Source organism: Micropterus dolomieu, linkage group LG09, assembly GCF_021292245.1.
Source record: "Micropterus dolomieu isolate WLL.071019.BEF.003 ecotype Adirondacks linkage group LG09, ASM2129224v1, whole genome shotgun sequence".
Classification (NCBI taxonomy): domain Eukaryota; kingdom Metazoa; phylum Chordata; class Actinopteri; order Centrarchiformes; family Centrarchidae; genus Micropterus; species Micropterus dolomieu.
The window spans coordinates 15,123,281-15,145,040 of NC_060158.1; the positions used below are offsets into that span (position 1 = coordinate 15,123,281).

At 38.5% G+C, this 21,760-nt stretch overlaps 1 protein-coding gene across 1 annotated transcript in view; it reads right to left on the reverse strand.

The window, feature by feature from the left end:
- The window catches only part of dtnbp1b (dystrobrevin binding protein 1b), a 72,284-nt gene that overhangs the window by 36,765 nt on the left and 13,759 nt on the right, over positions 1 to 21,760 (reverse strand). The window contains exons 4-5 of the mRNA XM_046057763.1: positions 15,635 to 15,687; positions 4,609 to 4,823 (exon numbers count right to left, since the gene is read on the reverse strand). Of these exons, the coding sequence (XP_045913719.1) occupies positions 4,609 to 4,684 (76 nt within the window). The 5' untranslated portion in view covers positions 4,685 to 4,823; positions 15,635 to 15,687. The remainder of the gene's footprint in view (positions 1 to 4,608; positions 4,824 to 15,634; positions 15,688 to 21,760) is intronic.

Below are 21,760 nucleotides of genomic sequence, written 5' to 3' on the forward strand. Positions count from 1 at the left end.
AAGTCCGACTATGTTTTGAACGGATAGCGGCGGTGCGGGGCGGGTGGTGGGGGAAGGGGATTACGGTAGTAATCTTTACTCATTACCACTGACGGCAACGTTGCCCAGCACGATTGCTCTAAAAGTTGCACCGTGTATCATCAGCTTAAGAGAAGGGGTGGGGCTGACTCTGTTGCTACGGATGACATCATGTTTTTGAATGAACTTACTCACTGTGTGTCTACAGTGATTGGTTGACAGGTGACTGCTCTGTGTCAGGGAATGATAAATAAAACAGATAGTAGATAGAGAGATAAATACGCTGCACAGAACTTCAATCTAAACATGATCTAATTGCAGTCAGGCTAATGTTACAGCTGGAGGTGCTGCCTTTAAATAATAAGTGTAAATCAGCAGTGGCAGCTTGAAAGCCAAAGGTGGGTTTATGATCAGAAAGCCACTGCTTTGATTTTCTAGACTGCTGTGAAAGTGGATGAACGACCACTAAGGTGCACTTGAACAAGGCAAATCAACCTGAATTGCCTCCGTGAATCTGCCTATTAAAAAATAGAATCTGTGGAATCAGTGATTATATCGGACACCCCGTGTGAATGTGTGTCTCTATATAAATATGAAACGGGGCAGCACTGACAGAGTGTATGCTTACAGGACACCTAAACTGGATAAATAATGCTTAAAAAGAAAATATACTCTATTTTGTAGCTCTGAAAAAAAAAGTTTCTGTTATTCCGACTCGGGTCTGTTCACACATGATTCCAAAAATGGTTACCCCCATTACAAGCCTTGTAGTCGCACCATTTAATTAGCCTACATGGGCGATTATTGTTGTGTTACGTAATTGTAGCTAGTTTGTTAACAGGTGATCCAAGATACAAACAGCTGAATCAATTATATTAAGTATTATATTGGATCATATTTATTATATATTATATGTAGATGTAAGTGCCAGTGATGGCAGCTTTGCTGGTATTTTTCCAGCTGTCTGAAATTCCTGATATCTCTGACTTGGAATTACAACTCGGAGGCCGACATGAACAGCATCCGAGTTGCTCGTAATTAAATCTGAATGACATGACATGACTAAAGTCAGGGCAGCCAACAGGTGAATACTGGCTGCAATGTGTTACTTGATGGCAGCTGATGTCAGTATTCTGCTTTATAATCTGCTTATGAGCTCACCACCTGAAACATGACTCCAAGAGCCAGAGGTTGGGTGCGGGGCCCACTGAGGCAAGGGCAGAAAACACTATTACTGACACTACTTACAGTAAGTACAGAAATGCTGGCATTGTAAGCTGTGGTTACAAGAAAAAAACTGAAGATTTAGTGGCCAAGATTTAAGCTTACTGATGCAAGTGGTCTATACGATGTTCCAAAGCCAATTTTTGTCATAGGGCAATGTTCAGCAATCTAGGAGGACTTTTGTGTTGTACATTGAAAGAAGCAGGTTGATGTGGTTCCAAGACCTGAGGGTAATCTGTATCATATTTGTTGAGTGTTGATTTAAGTTAGCCTGGACAGCTGGATAACCATATATGAATCTATGAAGTCATTACAGCGTGTACTGTGTACAAACACACAACTTGTGTACACATTGCAGAACGTATATTTTGTGGAAGGTGAATTGCAGTTTTATGAAAAGCATGACACCCAGATATATCCCAATACGACAGCATTACATACATTTACGTATATCTTCTTAATACACTCATGTATAGTTTACATGTTTTTAGTATTAACTGAATTTTATATTGTAATGTGTTCGTAGAATTTAACCCACTGTATAGGGAGATGAAATAACATACTACACAATGTGCTATTTTATGCCATAAATGTAGTTACATAAAACCTGCATACCTAATGATGTTGTTGCAATTGCAGATTATCAGTGTTATCTCTGTTCAGAAATCGTGAGAAAATATTTATCCATTGATACTGGTGACCTCATGTGACACAACAACCTTGCATTCTGTGACCTCTTCAAAATCTTTTCTCCAAAATTTGCCAAGCAGTTCATTTATTATTAGTTTTTGCAGCTGCTTGTGTGGGTGTTGTTAGAACCAGCCTGAAAAAGGCTCATGATTACAGGAGGAATGCATCAGATATATCATGGCAGCAATTGTGGATCTTTGTACCATCTAAATGTTCTGAATGGGTACAGCAAATAAACAGGTAAATACTTTAAGTCTGCCAAACATTAACGTCACTTCTTGCCAACAGAATGCAGGGGATGTTTCTTGTTAAAGGATATTTAGGTCATGCAAAAACAGCAAACATGTCATCCCTTATAATTGTATCGAGTCACATTCTGGTACAAAATGGGTCACTTTTTGGGCTTGAATTAACAGTGTGGTGCATCTCTTTGGCATTTTTCATCCCTAATTTATGAAAATATGAGAATCTGTGTGAGTGTTGTGTCTTTTATTACATGAGTCTCTAAAAGCTTTTAATAGAGGTTAAAAGAGATCATAGGTGGGGGTTAATAGAGAAGTTAGTCAAAACTATACGGCCTTCTCTTCTGGGGGTTAAAAAAAGAAAGAATATCTTCCCCAGGACACAGCAGGTTGGCTTGTGACCCAAGTGAGTATTGACTCTCTTGGGGACGAGTCTGTCCTGCAGCTTCAAGCAGAAAAACAGAAGCATCAGGAGGCCCTTCGACAGCAAGAAACTACAACAGGCACTCCAGCAAATGGAATAGCATCCAATACACTCATCTGTGAGACTTTAAAAAAGGCACAATAAAATGCCATGATATGAAATCCAGTCAGATGAATGAGAAAATAAACTGACAAGAAGATGTAAACATGAAAGCCACCGCCTGTGCTCTATGCCCGGGCCCAGACATTCAAAGTTGGTTCACGGCATGTGGTAACACATTATTCTTCGGCAGTTCCTTTTCTCCTACTCCTTCTCTTTTTCTCTTGTTCATACCTCTCAACCAGAGTGCGGAAACCAACTTTTATACTGGAGTGTTTCTAAATGTCTTTGCTGCAATCTGATGAAGGCCAGCTCTCACACAAAGGTGGGAAGTTGTTGCCAGGCAACTCTCTACCTCAGGCAGTTCTCTTTATTTTCCTTTTTTTCCCTCCCCCTGTTGGATCAGACTTTCTTTGACATTGCCACAAAATAAGAGTAGTTTTATTCTGGTTCATAGTCACAGAGTAAGTTATTGTCAGTGAAGTCAAAGATAAAAAAAAAAGAGGATTTACAGGGTAGATGCCAGGGAGGTTGGCAAGGACTGTGGGGAAAGGTGGGTGGAACAAGGGACCTGAAGACAGGGAGAGATAAGAGAAGTGACAGAAAAGTGAATGATACAAGGAAAAGTCAAGGACAGAATCTTTATAGGCTCTTTAAAAGCATTCAAATGAAACAAATGTGAGAATTTACGTATACATTACAATTTGGATCACATTTGGGGTGCAAAATATTACTATTCTATTTAAAAAGTACAGCATGTGAACATCAAAGAACATTTTATAAACAGGGAAACAAGGTCATATTAGATTTCAGCAACTTTCCAGAGTTTGATTTTGCAGGTAATGAGTCAGTATTAACACAAATTCTATCAACATTTTCCTGCCGAGTTCTGCTTTTTGTGATACAATATAAATCACATAATCTCACCTTCCCTGAAAGATGTTCTTGACTTTTGCATCTATTTACTTATCACACTGTAGTCAGATAAAACTGAAGTTATTGCACTGGGGCCCCAAGCACCTCTGTGACAATAGTTACTCTGGATGGTATCACCCTGGCCTCCAGCACCACTGTGAGGAATCTGTGAGTTATTTTTGATAACATGACTGACTGACTCTCACATTAAGCAAATTTCAAGGACTGCCTTTTTTCACCAACGTACAGTGAACAAAATTATAAACACAACACTTTTGTTTTTGCCTCCATTCATCTAGATTTAAGACTTTCTCTATGTACACAAAAGGCCTATTTCTCTCAAATGTTGTTCACAAATCTGACAAAATCTGTGTTAATCCATCCACCTCACAGGTGTGGCATATCAAGATGCTGATCAGACAGCATGGGTGTTGCACAGGTGTGGCCTTAGGCTGGCCACAATAAAAGGCCACTCGAAAATCTGCTCTGGGCTTGCACTACTGTGTCTTTTTGGCCTCAATTTACATTTGAAAACATACCTATCCTTTGGATGAGTTGACTGTAATTTTTTGTGAATGCTAGAGGCCAGAATGACACATTGTACAACACCTAACACACAGGAGAGCGGCTAGCAGAAAGCAAAAAAACAAACAGAGGAAGTGATATAGACAGAGACCCCTGTGCTTGTTCATTTGCATTTGATGTAGACGGAAGAAAATCTACTGACAGGAAGTGTGCATATCCTCCCAAGACCCAAGCTAAACTCCACAGACATGTGTTTAACAGCGGCAAGGCATACAGGCAGAAGAATAAAAAAAAAGTATTCAAGTAACCGACATACTGGATTTTCTTATTCTTATGTAACCACACTGGCTGACTAAGAGTACATTCGTATTTAGAGCAATGGCCTGCAGGAGCAAATGTTGGAAAAGAAATACATCTCACACTCTGAACACACATTCACATACACACAAATGTTCAGACAAACTGACTCACATGCACACTTTTCAAAGTTGTCACAGGCACAGTGACCGTGTCTGGATTCCACCCGTGGGGCCATCTGCTCTTGCATTGGCCAATTCGAGGAGACACAAACTCAGGAATCATTAAGGATGCAATATGGCTCCCATGTTAATCATCTGCCTTCGTCATTTCCATTGAAAATGAGCCACTGGGCAACGGGGAAGTGGGGACAGTTTGTTCTTCACAATCTGTTCAAGAAAGCAACATTTTATAGGCCATTTTCACAACAGTGGGATAGACTGTGAAGAAGGTTTTCAGGAATTCATAAAATATACAAAAAGCTAACATTCACACACTATACTGCACCACACTGTAACATTATTAGCCCCACTTCATTCATTCAAGTTTTTCATAAAAGGGATCTGACTTTTTATTTTGCATTTCCATTAGAGTTGTGCAGCAACACAGTGAAATGAAAGTGTACTAAAGGATAACGCTAACACTGATTTCTTCATCCGACACTCTTCAAGATTTGCAGACACTATAATTAACTATAACTGTAATTTTGGCCCTTACTTAAAGCACTACTGGTTGCCTGAAATTTTGATTGACTGATTGGAGCTCATCCAAATACATTAGCATTGCACACCTGGAGAAGGTAAAGCTTCACATAACTGCACATAACTGTCAGTCTATGTCATACTGTTTTCAGAGGTTTGTTTAGTTATTGAACATGCTCTGTATGGCAAATATACGTATAAGTGAATGAAGGCGACTTGAATTCTGGTGTCTTGCAAAAATGATATTTGCAACTGTCTTCCTGGCCTCATGGTTTGCCAAGTGAACATGCCGGCATTAAAGTTTAGAGTTTTTCACATGTTAGTTGCTCCCACTCAACACCTCCCTTCACAAGCCTGCTGCCATGTCCCTGCAAAACCACATCCTAAACTCTATCCCACTCTAATTTCTTCCTCTTGTGTTTTTAAAGTACAGTGACCTCCCATCTCTCTGTTCTGCTACCTACCACAACTGCTACAGGCAATGACTGACCTGTGCCACTACCCTTGTTATCACTATGTATTTTTCCCATTTCATGCCACAGGGAGCCTATTTGATAGACTACATTAGACCATAGAAATAGCTGGATGACCCTGACAGTATATGCACTGCAGGTGTGATAAACAATATCAAAATCACATGTGACATTTTTACTGTTTTCAAAAGAACCAACTGGAAATAAAAACACATAAAAACATAAATTTTTCCCTTCCAAACAAGCAAAGACCAACAATCTATCACATTATGACCAAAATTGTCCTGCTTGTCAGCTTAGAAAGGTGACTTTCAACACAGAGCTGCAACTTAGCCAGGTGCCTTATCTTAAAGTGTTTTAAGTTACACACAACACAAAGAGCTATCCATAGTTAACCCTGAATTTGTTTTATATATATACAGATAGCAGTGAAAAATGTTACTCTATAATGTGAGAGAATGACAATAGCCCATGTAAAATGCATGAGTTGCATTTGTCTTCATCCCGACAGCTGATAAAACCTGAATAGGCAAATTAAATAATCAAACACCACAATCCAAACAATGTTGCATGATACCATAAAATTTGCTCTTCAACACAGGTCCCAGGGTCAAGAACGAATAAGAAAAGAAAAAAAAGGCACTTGGTAATTATTCTCATTGCACAGCTCACTGCGCTTTGCGAAAATGAGCCCTCGAGGTCTACGGCAAATTTTAAGGTTTCCACTGAAAAACAGAATGTGAGGATTACCTCACTTAATTACTCCACATGTTCCTTATGCTTCAGTGACTCTACCCAAAAATACTTTGACCTCCAGTACACATCTAACAGGAGCTTTGCTCAATCTGTTCTTAGGTGGCCCATCCTCCTACCTGTTTACATGTCTTCTGACTTGCACAACCACTGAACATGTTTAATTAGAAGTTAATGTCATCAATTCTAGATGACATGTACAGAAAGCCCTGGATTAATGGCAGTAAATTGGTAGGCAATGTGTAGTATTTTGCTTTTCCTATCAGGTTTGGTAATATCACACAGGAGCCACACACACACACACACAACATAGAGGAGGCTGCGTGTGTCTAAGTGGAATGGAAATGTCTCATGCTGAGGAGATGATGGGCCTGTGGAGCTCAGCGATTTTACAACTGGAGCCAGTGTTTTCTTTGTTCCAACGCTGTGAGGTCCTCTTGGAGTACAAATATGATAACCATAGACTGTATAAAACATGGACTTCACCCATAGGTTTTTTAAGAAACGTTGTGAAGTTCAATGTGGGTGGTTCCTGGCGGCTCCGGCCTTGGCCATTTTGGCAGTCTCTGACTCTAGCTAATCTACAGATGGTCAAAGAGGTAGAGCTGAGGCGAGCCAAATGAAGCCTGGTTTCCCACCCAGTGGGTAGACACCTGAGGGAACACAGACCTGTCACTCAAAGCAACCACATTCTTAATTATACATAGCTTTAACATAAATTAAACAGGTAAGTTACATCAAAATTTACCAGCTGCTTGTCAAGAAGGGGGAAATTTGCTATAGAGACCAAAACTGTTTTTATACCAGGCTGTAAACATGTTTATTTGTGATGTAAAGTTGGGCCTTTTAAAATGGGGGTCTATGGGGATTGACTCGCTTGCCTGCAGCCAGCCTCAAGTGGCCATTTGATGAGGTGCAGTTTTTGTCACTTCGGTGTTGGCTTAATTTTTCTGCCCCGGAGGTTGGAGCATGATGATAACATATAACAGCACAGTGTGAAAATAAAAATGGAGACACTTGATGATCCATCACACTGACCATAACGGCACTTTTATCATTGTCAGAGGTTAGGCAATAGTACAGAACACAGTGCACAGTATACAAATCAGACATCAATTCTAGGCTGCATGACAACAATAAAGGGTTAACTTAAAAAAGTAGACAGGAATATTCACTGTTTCTATTTGCAAACATAAGTTAAGTTCCTGTAAGTTGATTTTCAAACCATAATGAAATGAAGAAAACCCCTTAGCTGCATGAATAGTAAATGAAACAGTCAAACATCTGGTATACTTTGGACAATGTCAGTTTTGCAAAACAATCTTGAGTTGAGTGAATCAGTTTAAAAGTGATAACAAACCCTACATGTTACCTGGCTATCCTGTGATACTTTTTGTCAGGATAGCCACATCTAGTGTAAGAAAAACAAAATAATTCAACATTAATGAAGGGTAGGGTGTAACTTCTCTGTATTTCCCTGATTGGGCCTCAATTATTGTGAAAAAGATCCATATGCTGTGATATCCACAGGATATCTGAAGTAAATTTAGAAATATATATAGTATTTTATACTATATGTTATACAATACAGGAGGAAATCTTGAACGGATTTTAACAATTTACCCTGAAACTGTTAAATAAGACTGCGATGAGAACAGAACATCGCTTGGCAGAAGATGCCAACAGCAAGAGAGACAATTGTGGGAAGAGGTGGCATGAATACAAAACTCTCCCTGCTGCTGTCTTGAAATGCAGCATTGTCATTCATGCAAAGTTGCCAGTAGCTCAGTCAACAAAAAAAAAAAAAAGAAAAAAAAAAAAGAGGATTAGATAATGACTGGCTTTCTGGCCTCAGAGCAACTTTAATGAGTTTTGGGTATACAGCTCTTTATCTTTTCCCCAATATTTTCATATAAATTACTTCTGTAGTCTAGCTCCACCATTGAGATACACACTGCAAGTTTGCTCTGTGTCTGGAGCTGCACTAGACATATCTAACATATGATCTAATCTATACAGATATTCTCCCCTGACAAGATTACATGAATTATCTGAAATGTATCAGAAGGGTCATTAAACTGGAGCAGCTATCTTCTGTTTGATATTCAAGTGAATTTGACAAGTTTTGAGGCACTGTGCTATCCAATCAGGGATTTCATCAGAATAGTCTATTAAGTCTTGCGTGGGCACCAGCACCTCATATATTTAGTGCTACGGACAATGTAAGATTCCTACAGCAAGGCATACAGTGGAGGCCGGCCTACTGATGTGCAGCAGTTTGCAGGTGTAGACAGAGGCGTGCATTTACTTCTGAACTGGAACTACACGTTTATTTTTATGAATTCAGAAATGACAGTGAGTTCTTGCCAGACAAACCGAAACCACAGTAATCTGTTCTATTTCTGCCTCTCCATTTGACAGAAGAACATGTCAAAATGTATGACATTGTTTTTGTGTGTGGCATGTGATGCGTCAAATCTGGTGTCAGTCAGATGTTGCTGGTTATATGCACTGCCCACATCAAGAAGCTGCATGCCTCCACCGCACACAATGACAGTTGCACTTAATATCCTCTGGATGCTTTGATGGTCGATCCAATTTGATCCAAGGACAGCCTAACATCTAGTGTTTTATTGCCATGTGCTGATTAAATATGATGTTGTATTTCTCTCTGTCTTGTGTTTTTGACCCCTTTTTGTATTTACACTGAAAGGATTTTATTTCACTTGTTAAAAGTAAGAAATAGCTTGCACATTGAGACACAGGGTTGTAGTTAAATAGGTCCTCACTGGCCTGAAAATTACTAATGTAAACTGAAAGACCAACTGGTGGAAAAATTACCATACATTAAAATAACATGAATGAGTAACACTTCCTCTTGAAGGTGCTCTTTAGCAAGACATTTAACGCCTAAACTCCCTCAGCAACAGGAGAAAACTTCCTTGGATAGCTGCCACTTAAGGATTTATCCAACTGAGTCAGTGTGAAGCTGAATGATATAGACAAAGAATAAAGAAAAGTAATTCCCAACCCATTTCAAAAGGATACATGTATGAACACTCTTGGCAAAAGCCAAAATGCAAGCAGAAAAGAGGAACAGGGAAATAGTGAAAAAGCAGGAGGCACGGTAACAGATCCCTATATTCATGTCCTCAGCTTATTGAAGCATTACATCCACAGGCAGCACATTCTTCACTCACCTCGCCTATTGCCGAAGAAAGCTCATAGGGAAGCCTACTCTTTCCTATTACCATCCCCACAGACTGTGTAGAGAGGCTGTATAAAGATTCACTCAGTCAGATGGGATAAAGTCAGTGATCAAAGCAGGAGAGTGTGTGTGTGTGTGTGTGTGTGTGTGTGTGTCTCTGTCTGTCTGTCTGTGTCTGCTCTTATATTAGAAGAGGAGAGAACGTGATATTCAACAGACTCCAGCAGAGTACGTGAGCTATATGACAAAGCAAAAAAGCAGTGAAAAAAAAAGTGGAGTGAGTCAGAAAAAAAGTTGTCCCTCACGGCTCTCTGTGCAAGCACACCACATCTTTTCTTCAGCCAGAGACTGTCACAGTGTATTCCACTGAGACTGCCCTGCCACCATCTGAATCAAAACCCAATGTCCCACACACGCACTAACAGGCACAAAGGTGCCTGTAAGAGAAAGGGAAAGGAAAGTGGTTTGGGGATGCATAAGTACACGCAGCATGATTATTATGCTCTTGAGACTGTGCTGTGAGACACAGCAAACCTTCTTGCACATATAGATGTGAAATCCTGGAGGAGCTGTATTACCTGTGTAACCTTAATGGGCTGCAGATACTAATACTACACGTAGTGACAAGGACACGGGCAAAATGCAAAACTAGAGAACAATCGCTCAGCAAGGATAAGGAGAGAAGAAGAGAGCTATTGTTTGTGGCCACCACCTGCAAAACCATTCCCTTTTGGGGGTTGTCTTGCTGTTGAGTCTCCAGTGCACCTGTTGTCACTTTCATTTGCACCAAAATAAGTCACACTGATTCCCAATCACTTATGCTTCCTAACTGAACAGATTGATATCCCTGATGTGTTACTGACATAATGTTATACTGTGATGATTAAGTGTTTCCTTATTTTATTTTTTTTTTGAGCAGTTTATATTGTGATGTAAACATCAGGAAAAGTGTCAGTATCAGTCGAATATCTGATACTTCTGTGTGCAATGTTTTTCTGTTCTTATTTACATCTTTTTCCATTTACCATTTTTTTCTTTCTAAAAATACCTAATGGGATTTTGAGACTCGCACATCTCCAGAAGTGGAAGAGAGTTCATTCAATCCATAGTTCACCTATCCTTCTAGAGATATATATTCATATCTGACAATTTCATTAGGAAAATGCAATATCAGTATTGGACATAATGACAGAAAGTTACATTCTTGCAGGGAAACCTGATTATATTCTCATATTCTAATTTTGTCTAATATCCTTTTGTGTTTGAGCCCTGTCATCACTTATCTTCCTAATTAAGCTATTCGTTTCCCTATCTTTATTAAACAAAATAAATAATATCTAGATGATAGAGAGGGAGGAGCATGAAAAGTTTCAGCTAAAGTTCGAGCACTTGACAAATTCTACTTAATTTCATCAATTCAATTTCAACTGTACATGGGGAAAATAAAACAAGTCAGCACATACCTAAACATTATTTGTGACACTACCTGCATGATCTAAGACTTGAGCCCAAAATGGTAATTAGCATATTTCCGGGTGCTTTTAGCAGTGATTCTGAGTCAGACTGACAAGACCCCCACTGACTATAATAAAAGACTAAATTATGCTGGATCACTGGATTTATATAGGTCAATGTCTCCATCTAGTGGTTTGATGTTGTAGTAAGAGGGGTTTTTGTCACGTTTCAAGCAGCAAAGGTCTAACAACTTGATTTGTTTGAACAGGGGTTAATTTTGTCTTCTGTGGAAAACTTTACCTTGTCTTATAAATCTTAACTACACTCATATTAGTCATGGCACTAAAACACAGATTAAAAGATCTGTGTGTATTTTATTTATTCAGCAAGAGCAAAATATTTTAAAAAGGCACAATAGAAATGTAAAAACAAAAGAAAAAAATAAAGCATGCCATAACTTCTTGATCTAAATTGAAGTATTTTAACAAGCAATCAAACAACTGAATCTGAAGACAGAAAAAAGTACAGAAAATGTACTGCAGGAAGCGGCTCCACCTACTGTAGCTTGCTGTGCCTGATGGATCTCTATTGTGAGAAGAGCCCTGTGAACTTTCGGTACACTTGTTCTTGCACACAATGTGTTACCCTTTTTACTTTGATGGCTGAGTCATATCTAGTGGCAAATTTTCAGGAATAAAAGGTTTCATGATCACACCACCAGTTATTCAATCGCAGGCTCATGGGAATCACAGGAACAGACATTAACTACAAAAAGTTACTGCACAACTATGCAGATTCTAAGCCTAAATCAAAGGTGTCTTGTGGAGTTTTTGACCAGTAATGGTGCTACAAAGCTATATGTTTGTATGATTCTGTCCTCATTTTGTTTGCATGAACGTGTATCGATACAGTTCTGCCAATGGATTCACATTGTTCTACTGATCTACATGTGGCTATAAAGCACCAAGGAATGTAGCAATGTTCCAGCAAAGACTGCTAACAAGTAAGCATGGATGTAAACAATGCAAGTATCCAAAAAAAAAAATGTTTGCAAATGTTTGCAAATGTCTAATGAGAAAGGAAATACATTCAACACGTTTGTTAGGCCTCATGAATACACACAACACATTTCAGTAAACCATAAATATAAAAATACTGCAATATTGACTGAGCGTTCATTAAATACAGTTTCATAGGAGGAATTCGAGCTATTTCTCTCTGGAGGTAACAACCGTACCAGCAGAGGGTGACTCTTCACTCTCCACAGGCCACATTTACAAGCACATCCACCTCTCTCTCACTTCCAGATATAATACAGGTATATTATTCAGACATAAACATGCCATGTTTATGCCTGGATCAATTATGGTTAGTTTTTGGCTAACAGAAGTTAGTAAAGACAGACTGATTGGTCCAGTGGTTTGGCCCTGGAAATAAAAACAAGCAATCCACATGCTTCTGATTTTTGAAGCCAGTTCCTGTGTGAGCACTACTTTGAAAAATATTTACTATTTGCACAAAATGTAGTGACATTATACTGTAATGTGCGTTAATGCAGCCGTAAGCCATACATTTTTAAAGTTATCTTATATGTGATGTGTTAAAATGCCTGGCAGAATAAATGCAGCTCACTCCAAGTAGTTATAGTAGTAGTAGTTGATATTTGATGAAGTATTGTCTGCTGGTGTGTATGTTATTAAATGAAATGAACTACAGTTATTCTGGCAAGAGTAAATTTAAAGGTGTGGTGACCTGCAATGTTATAAATCCACAAAAATCTACATCTCACTCACTACATGAAATACATATTCAAGCATGAGCTGATTTTGAAGAACATTGAGTTCTCTGTTTAACTGTCTCACCCTGGCTAAAAATAGAGCTCATTCTGAATTCCTCATTTACAGAATTAAACATTTACCACGGGCATGTTGGTTTAGTCATGAATAAGACATTAAACATGAAACAAGGCCAAATTTGCTCCAATGAACGGGCAGTAGCTAGCTGAATAAAGCATAACACACTCTGTCTGTCTCTGAGAGAGGGGTGAAATCTACAGTACATCTGAAATGTATACTACTGCTTGTCTGTTTCACTGACCTAGAAATATCCTCCTGACTCAGTGAATTCAGATCTAAAGTGAAGCTTACTCCATATCTGTCGGAAAGCACTCGTGTTTGGTGTTCATTCTGGGGAATGTGGGGCAGGTGTAACTGCTCAGCTGCAATTACATTTTGAAAAGAGAACGTTTCGACAGTAATAGCGAGGATGGTAGTGGAGAGGCCCAGTATCAAAGTATGAAATGTTTGGTGTGGATACAAAGATCAGAACCGCTGGTTGCTTTGCACAGTCACGACATGTTTTAAATAGTTAGGTGGCAAGTGCTGATTATGCTCAATTACTTGAAATCAAACAGGAAAAAAATGACTTCACTTATCACAAATATAACTGATATTATTGAAATGCAAAATCTTTGATTAAAAGTCAAGAGAAATTGCTAATCTGTGATTGTTGTCATACTGAATTTGCCCCGTTCATTAACTGAAATGTTACATATTAACCTTTAGGGACAGACTGCGGGTTCCGGACTCAGAGGGATCACAGGTATGTAACACGCTTTCCCTTTGAAATGTGTTTTTACATCTTTTTACAGCATGTGTAGAAAAATAAATTTGACATATCAATAGTTTAGCAGCTATGAAACTCTGGTTGGCTAGTGCACTCCAACTAGTTTCTTCATCACACACACTCTTGATCTTGATATAATATTCCATGATCTACCTGTCAATTTTCTATACCTATGGGGACTATCCCAGGATGCACTGGGGAATGGAAAATATACACAGTTCACTGCTGGGCTCACATAGTCAGTTAAGTCTAAACATTTTCATTTGTACAGCCGTCAGTCGGAAAATCTAATTCATTCTTTAGTTGCCAGCGAATTACCATAGCCTTTCCACTATAATTTGTAGCTGTAATATGCCAAATAGTGGTGGTCTGTGGGGGAGACATGCTTTGGGACTTTAACATAATGTGAAAAGATTGATATGTGGACTTATGCTTTGTTTAAGTCCATCCATTGTATAACATATGCATACCCCTATGGGCAGCAGTGTTGGCAGCTGTCATAGTCACCAGGAGGTGTGCCAATTTGGACCTGAGCCGAGCCAAGCCAACTCATTAGACAAGCACAGCACAGTTACTTACTGTGTTACTTCCTGCAAACACAAAATTTCACTATCCCGTAGAATAAATAATTTGCTTGGAATGCATAATTAGGAATATCGGCTTTATGAAAGCTTGTAATACTGCAACTGACCTGGGCTTTACAGGGAAATTTGATTAATTAATTGATTAATAATTGTTACAAATATTCTCAAGGAAGAAGAAAAATGTAGTGAAGCGTATTATGTGGGCCCACAAATTAGATATTTTGTTCATTTAAGCTGTTGTCAATTCACGCTTCATGAAGATTGGCAGCAGTACCTATGATAATTACATTATAAACAAATATCACACTGCTATGCATAGTCATAGTCCTTGAACATTTTAATTCACATTCTTAAAGAAATCTGAAATATGCCATCTCAGAAGCAGAGTGAACTGTTCATTTCCATATATTACTGATCCAGTATTCCTCTCATCTCTTGTACTTTCAGATTCCTCAGGAAACAAAGACTGCCTGCAACGACACAAGTGGTAACAAGCAGAGCCTCTGTGTTTTTATATGCCATTAATGCCAAAGCTGACAGTCCCCACTGTAAGAAAATACAAGGTTGAAGGATGCTGCAGAAAAACTGCAAATTTAGTGTAAAAGCCAGATACAAAATCCTACTGACATCTATTTTAAGGCATTACCATTAGGAGCTTGGTCATGCCAGCATTTATAACTTGGTGCTTTGGATTTAAGCCTCTGACGTACATATTTGAATTTCACTGTTCCACTTTTTAGTGTGGCCATGTGCTCAGACTATAACAATTTTACTGTCTTGTGGTGCTTACAATCAAAATATGATTGGTGTTGTTGAGACCAACATATAAGCACCGATAGCACAGTGACTAATCAGCCAAATGGTGTCCTGGTTTTAAAACAAAAAACAACAAAACAAATGCATGTAACTATAATGAAATTTGTTATAGATAAAACGTCTTGTGGGAGTGTGGAGGACATGCACTGCCCTTTTCACCCATTTCTAATTCCTGCTCCATTTCTCCCTGATGCTCATCCAATCATGAATATCTCTCTGCCTCTCTCTCTTTCACTCTCACTGTGTCCTAAGGCAAGGTAACATAGAAAGCTCTGAATAAGCTTTAACGTGTATCCAGACACAGCTCGTCAGACTTGAACTATACTTGTCTGACCATCTTTTCAGCCCATCAGTCAGCGTTAGAGAACTCTTATCCTAAATTGATTCTGTGCACCAAAGATCTATGAGGAAGCGTGTAGACAACAAAGCAAGGACTGACAGTCGACTTGAGAAATACTTAGGGCATGTGAAAAGAAGCAAGAGAGGGGTGAGAGATAAAATGGGTGAGATATGACAGTGATGTCTTGTTTGGCTGTAAGGGAGAGGTTCATATCAAAGATTTCCCCAAGTGTCTTTGCACCTTACCCAGTGTCTTGGCAGCGCTCATGCAGATGTGTGCCTGTCTCCTGATCCTGCTGCTGGATAAAAAAAAAAAAAAGAATCTGTTACTGAAAGGTCTCAGGCTAAATCCTGACATCAACTAATGTGATGCGACAGGATCCTTGGGCAATACACTGACCTGCTACCTGCTCACACACCGAACTAACAGTGTCAGCTAAATGGCTAAAAGTGTAAATGTAACCATCAAACATTTTTTGATTTTACAAGAGTGTACTTTAGTCACAGATTCATCTCAGATCTTTTATGGACAAATGTTACACTTCTGTTGTGTTGTCTATTAACGCCTATATTTATCTATTTTTTACAGTCCCAGTATTTGTCTGCATCAATAGTGATATATACTGGCTATCCTTAAATTTGCAGTGAAAAGAGGATTGTCTAAAACACAGACAGAGCTGAGAATTTGGCTTCTACAACCTTGCTGTCTCTAGATTTTAGCAATGATGCTATTTTGGCAGTGACAAGTTGGTTCCACCATTCAAACTCTCGCAATAATCCACACTTGGTTTACACTATCCCAGCTTTAGCTAATGTGCTTCTATGGATTTCTGTTGATCAATAAACCTCTTTTGAAAAGCAGTTTAAAAAGGGATTTCTGTCTGGAGATGGAATAAGGTGATAATGGTGCAAAAACACCTACCAACACTAATACTGACTCATCATCTGAACTATTTAAAGTGAAATGAATCATTGTTTCACTTCAAGAAGCTATACACTGTTGCTAGTGAGCTATTTGCACTGTAGACATCATGTAACTTTCTAGTATTTAATCATTATCATCGTATGTAGGTCAAATGTATAATCAGGATATAGAGATGCACATGCATGCAAACTTATTAATATACTCAGTTTAGCAGGATTTAACATTTATCAGGGACTATGGCTCGACCCCAGATTTTGTTATATAAGTCATCACTAATGACATGGAAATCGTCAATGTGCCACTGACACCACTTTATCTATCAAGGGTAACCGCACACGGACAATACGAACATGAGTGGGATAGTTATATAACAAAAGATTTGATTACTGGAGGCGCCGGTTTGCTCTCCTGGTAGAGCACGCGCAGTGGCCCGGGTTTCTGTCATCCACACTCTCTCTCCCATGTTTCCTGTTTCTCTCTTCAGCTGTTCTATCTAATAAAAGCTTAAATCCCAAATACATCTAGAAAAAAGATTTGATACCTATGCTATGTAGGGCTGTGCGATATGACGATATCTATCGTTTGACGATAGAAAAACTTATATCGTTTACAATTATGCTCTATCCTTTATATTGTTGAGTCGCAAATTCCACACTTTACCGTAATATTTTGATGAGGGGTGCTATGCACCACTGTGAAGTTAGCTTTAAGCATTGGAATTCAACATCTATTGAATGTCCAACTTAAAACCATGAATATCCAACTTGAAAGTAACTTCACCGCTGTCCGTTCTTCCACATATGCCGGTGTTACGGGGAACAAATTGCATTAAATATAATGGACGAGCCACACAACACTATCCAGCAATGCCAGCCATTATGTGTGTGTCAGTCAGGTAACGTTTAATGACTTGCCCACGGACATACAGCTTATTTTATAGTTCAACAAAACACGCTGATGTTGGGATGTTAGCTGTAGCGTTAGCAGCAGGAGAGCTGTGAGTGTCGCTGCCGGGAGCTGCTGTATTACTCCGAGACCGTCTCGTGCTCTCGTGATAGCTTTGCAGCAACAAGTAGCATCACTTTGCTAATCCATAATCTACTTGCTGTGTTGTTCACTCCATCATGGTATTTGTCAAGGTGTTGGATTTCTCCCTTTACCCCACCTTTATAATGCAGAAAAATATCCCGAGTTCCAGTTAGAAATGCCGTATTTCATTCAATTAACAAAAAATGTTCGATATCGGGATATATATCGTTATTGGGATATGAAATTACCTATATTGGGATGTGAAGTTTTTTGCCATATCGCACAGCCCGATGCTATGTTAAAAACCTAGACTTTTTTGACGCATTACATTTTACTTTAGTTTTAGAACTGGTACAAATTTCAAACCTATAAATTTTTTCCATGCCAAGGACCCCGTCATAATATGCCCTCAGCTACTGTTAAATGTGAACAATTCATCAGGATACATGTTGGTACATTGGAACAGGTGTAGCACAAAACACATCAGATCCTAAAAGTCACTTTTCTCCTCACAGTCTGAGACATGACAGCTCTGCGGGGTAAAGAAGCAATTAACAACAAGGAAAACGATTAGTCTGATTGAAGCAAGAGAGGAAGAGTGGAAAAGATAGCAGGAAGAAAAACTTCTGACGACTTTGTGACACAGATTTTACACACACACACTAGTGACTGATTTCCCCCAGAGCCTTTGGGCCTGGACCATGGCTGCCTTTAGAGATAAACAGCCCTGCTATCTCTTAGAGATTTCCCTTTCTTATAAGTTCCATGAAAGCTGTCGCATGCGAGTTTTGAAGTCAGCATAAAGCGTGCCTTACTTTTGCTTGCATGTTTAAATCTATCTTTGTAGTTCACAGAGTCCAGTCTTACCTTCTGTGACAGCCAGTCTGCTGCTTTTCCAAAAGTTTTCCAATGACTGTACATGTGTAGTTTCCAATGTGTTCTATATGGGCAAAAATACGTAGGGAACAACACAAAAATATGGATTGATTTGCCTACCTCCAGCATTTCTCAGCCTTAAGCATACCGCTGCTTAGCTGACAGTATCCAACTTGTTGTGGAGACAGCCCATTTATTTTGGTGGCACACAGGTATTTTACACAAGTACACTAGCCATCTTCAACTGCCCACCTGAACATGTCGCTTACTAGACTGTGTAAGCAAGATAATGTGTCAGCACATGCAAAAGATATTTCAGCCACATTTATCAACTGCTAAGGGATGTGTTATAACTGCTGGAACAGGAAATATCAAAGTTACTAATAATTAATTGAATTATTGTGCCTTCACATGGGGTAATGTGGCAACTGTCCTTAACAGAATTTTAAAATATAACATTTTTAGTTGTAGCAACTTAAATGCAATATTATATATTATATATTATTGTCACCTTGGTGTTTATTTTGTTTGTACAATTGAAAGCAATTGTATTGTGTATAAATCAGTGTTTTCATAGTTCTTGCCTTGTGAATTAGCACGTCTCAGCTACATGTTGACCCAGACAAAAACACAACATACACACAAGAAAACATCCAGTTTCTTCACTAAAATTATTGCAAAAAGGTCAGTTTGACCAAAGCACAGGATCTCCCTATATTGATTTGTTGATCCTGCTAAATCTTACGCACTGGTCCTTTAACTTAGTCGACCAACCTACTTAGTTTGAAACAATAATACTGCAATGTGGAGCACCAAATGTTTGTAATGTTTTTTAGGGTAGTTCTTATTAACTTATCCAGTTGAGAAGAATGTGTCACTGGTCAATAGTAAATACATCCCATGAATTATAAAATATTAAAATCATTTATAATAGAGAAATGGAAATTCCGTAAATCTATTAATCTTTAACCCAGCGCATGTGTGTTTACAGGCCGGTCATCTTACATTCAAGTGAAACATCACAACCCATTTGGTAACAGGGTATATACAGGAATCCAGAAGTGAAATTCAATACCTTTGAAGACCTTTTTCAAGACCTTTTCAACATAATTTAAGACTGCCGTGCCACTTTGAGCTGTAATCGGTTAAGTCAGCCTCACACCTTTAAAATGGGAATTGTGGAGTTTTTAAAAGGAATTTAAACATATTTATAACATTTCATTGTCTATACGTGACCACGTTGTAACCTCACCTAAAAATTGAGGCATTCACCAACTTTCTCACTTGGACTCGTCGGATTTCCTGCGAAAATCCATTGTCTTACACAGGCTGTGATGTTTATGTGCGCAACATCAGTGCAAAACATGTGAAACAGTGTGATTTTGTGTTTTAGTTGGTTCAAACTAGATAACGTTAGCTTGCCTGCAAACGCCGACCGGTTGATAACTACCTGACATAGTTGTAACTTATTTTCAGTAACAAATATGTAAAGCGTATGCTGTTGGTTGCAATCTGAAACCTTATTGCTAGAAGCCACTAAAAACCACACAGCCCACCTTTAACTTACATTTACTATAAATAGATTTTGAGACTTTAAAAGAAAACACTCTTTTTGTGATAACTTTCATCGACCATTGTATCAATACAACATAATTCAAATAGGTCAGAAGGGTGAAGAGAATAAACTGAGTGATGGATAACGTTGGTAGAGTAGGCAGTTTAGCACAGACATTTGCGATCAACAGCTGCTGTCTGCATCCTAAAGCTGATTTGTGTAAACTTTAGTAAAACAGATGTAAAATAGAACAAGGGGAACATGTTGCTCTCAGGAGGAGGAGGAGGCTAGAAGCAGCACATATTGGCACAATGGCATCCTGGCTCTGGCTAAGTCTTTCCACTACAGTGGCTCGATCCACAACCTGGAGGAGGAACTAGTAAAAATTAGTGTATTAATATAATATTATAACATTATATTAAAAGTACAATATAATAGTAAACTGTTAGTTTTATATTAATATGTTAATTATATTTTGTTACTATATTCATTATAATTATAATCATTATAATCTATATTCTATAATAGTATAGTATATAGCTTGCCACTATTATAATATTAATTCCAGTTACAGCTGTTTCATTTTGGGGTTGTTTTTTATTCATTAACTTTGTGCAAGAAAAATATTCTACAGTTAGTTAGTCTCTAACTGGCTACTAACTCGTCAATAATCATAACTATTTAGGCAGAACGATTAGTTCAACATTTGGAAAGTTTGCTGTAGCACATCAAACTTTTTTAAAAAAATGCCGCTCCATCTAGGCTGTGATTAATCTGTTCACGAAAAGTGACAATGACGAGCGCATCGGCTTTCTGAAAAGTTGAACGTGTTTCAATAAAAAGGCACAGATGTAGCTAAATAGCCAGCTAACGTTAGCCAAACCAATATGCTGCTTATATTTTCCCTGTTGTCTGCTGTCTTACCGCTTCACCTGCTGACAGCGCATCTTGCTCTTGTTTTTGAGTAAAGGGGCTGTTCAAGCGGCCACAGAGCTCAGTCCGACCATGTTTTGAACAATTAGCATTGGGGATCCAGCGTGGTGGAAGGTTATGGTCGGTTGTGCTCGTAAATCAGTTTTCCGGTTCGCACGGATCTATTTTTAGGGGCGTATGAGAGTGAAAGGCTCGCACGGTAGATCCTAGACCCCTGCGGCTAACGTCACACAGAATAACAACTCTCTACGTTCTGCCTGTCTAGTAATTTTGGCTATGCAATATAAATAAATACGTTCACCCAGACTTTTACCATACAAATGTCCATACTTTGGACAAAAAGGATGTTGACATTGACAAAAACATCTTCAAAATTTAATACCCTGTTAAATGGCGATCAAGACTTTAATACTTTTTAATGGCCTTAATTTTTGCAAAAATGATTGATTTAAGACTTTTTAAGACCCCGCGGACACCCTATAACATAAACCTTCAGAAAGAAAGCCTGAGTTTTACCTCTTGGTGATGCTACAGTAAATAATATGTAAACAGCTTTATTTGGGATGTACATAATAATAATAATAATAATTATAATAATAATAATCCTTATTTGTAGAGCACTTTTCAAAAACAAGTTACAAAGTGCTTTAACAAGTGTAAAGAATAATACAAAAAAACAAGATAAGAGCATGAAAAATTAATATAAAATTAGTAAAATACAATAAAATAAAATTGATAAAATAAAGTCAAATAAGATCGGGAAAAGCTCTCCTATAAAAGTATGTTTTAAGAAGGGACTTAAAAGAGTTCACTGACTCAGCCGACCTGATTTCCTCAGGCAGGCTGTTCCAGAGCCTCGGGGCCCTGACAGCAAACGCTCTGTCCCCTTTAGTTTTCAGTCGAGACTCTGGAACAGACAGCAGACCTCTGCCCGAGGATCTCAAGGTACGTGCTGGTGCGTATGGGACTAAAAGGTCAGAAATATAACAAGGCGAGAGGCCATGAAGAGCTTTAAAAGTGATCAATAGAATTTTAAAGTCAATTCTAAAACATA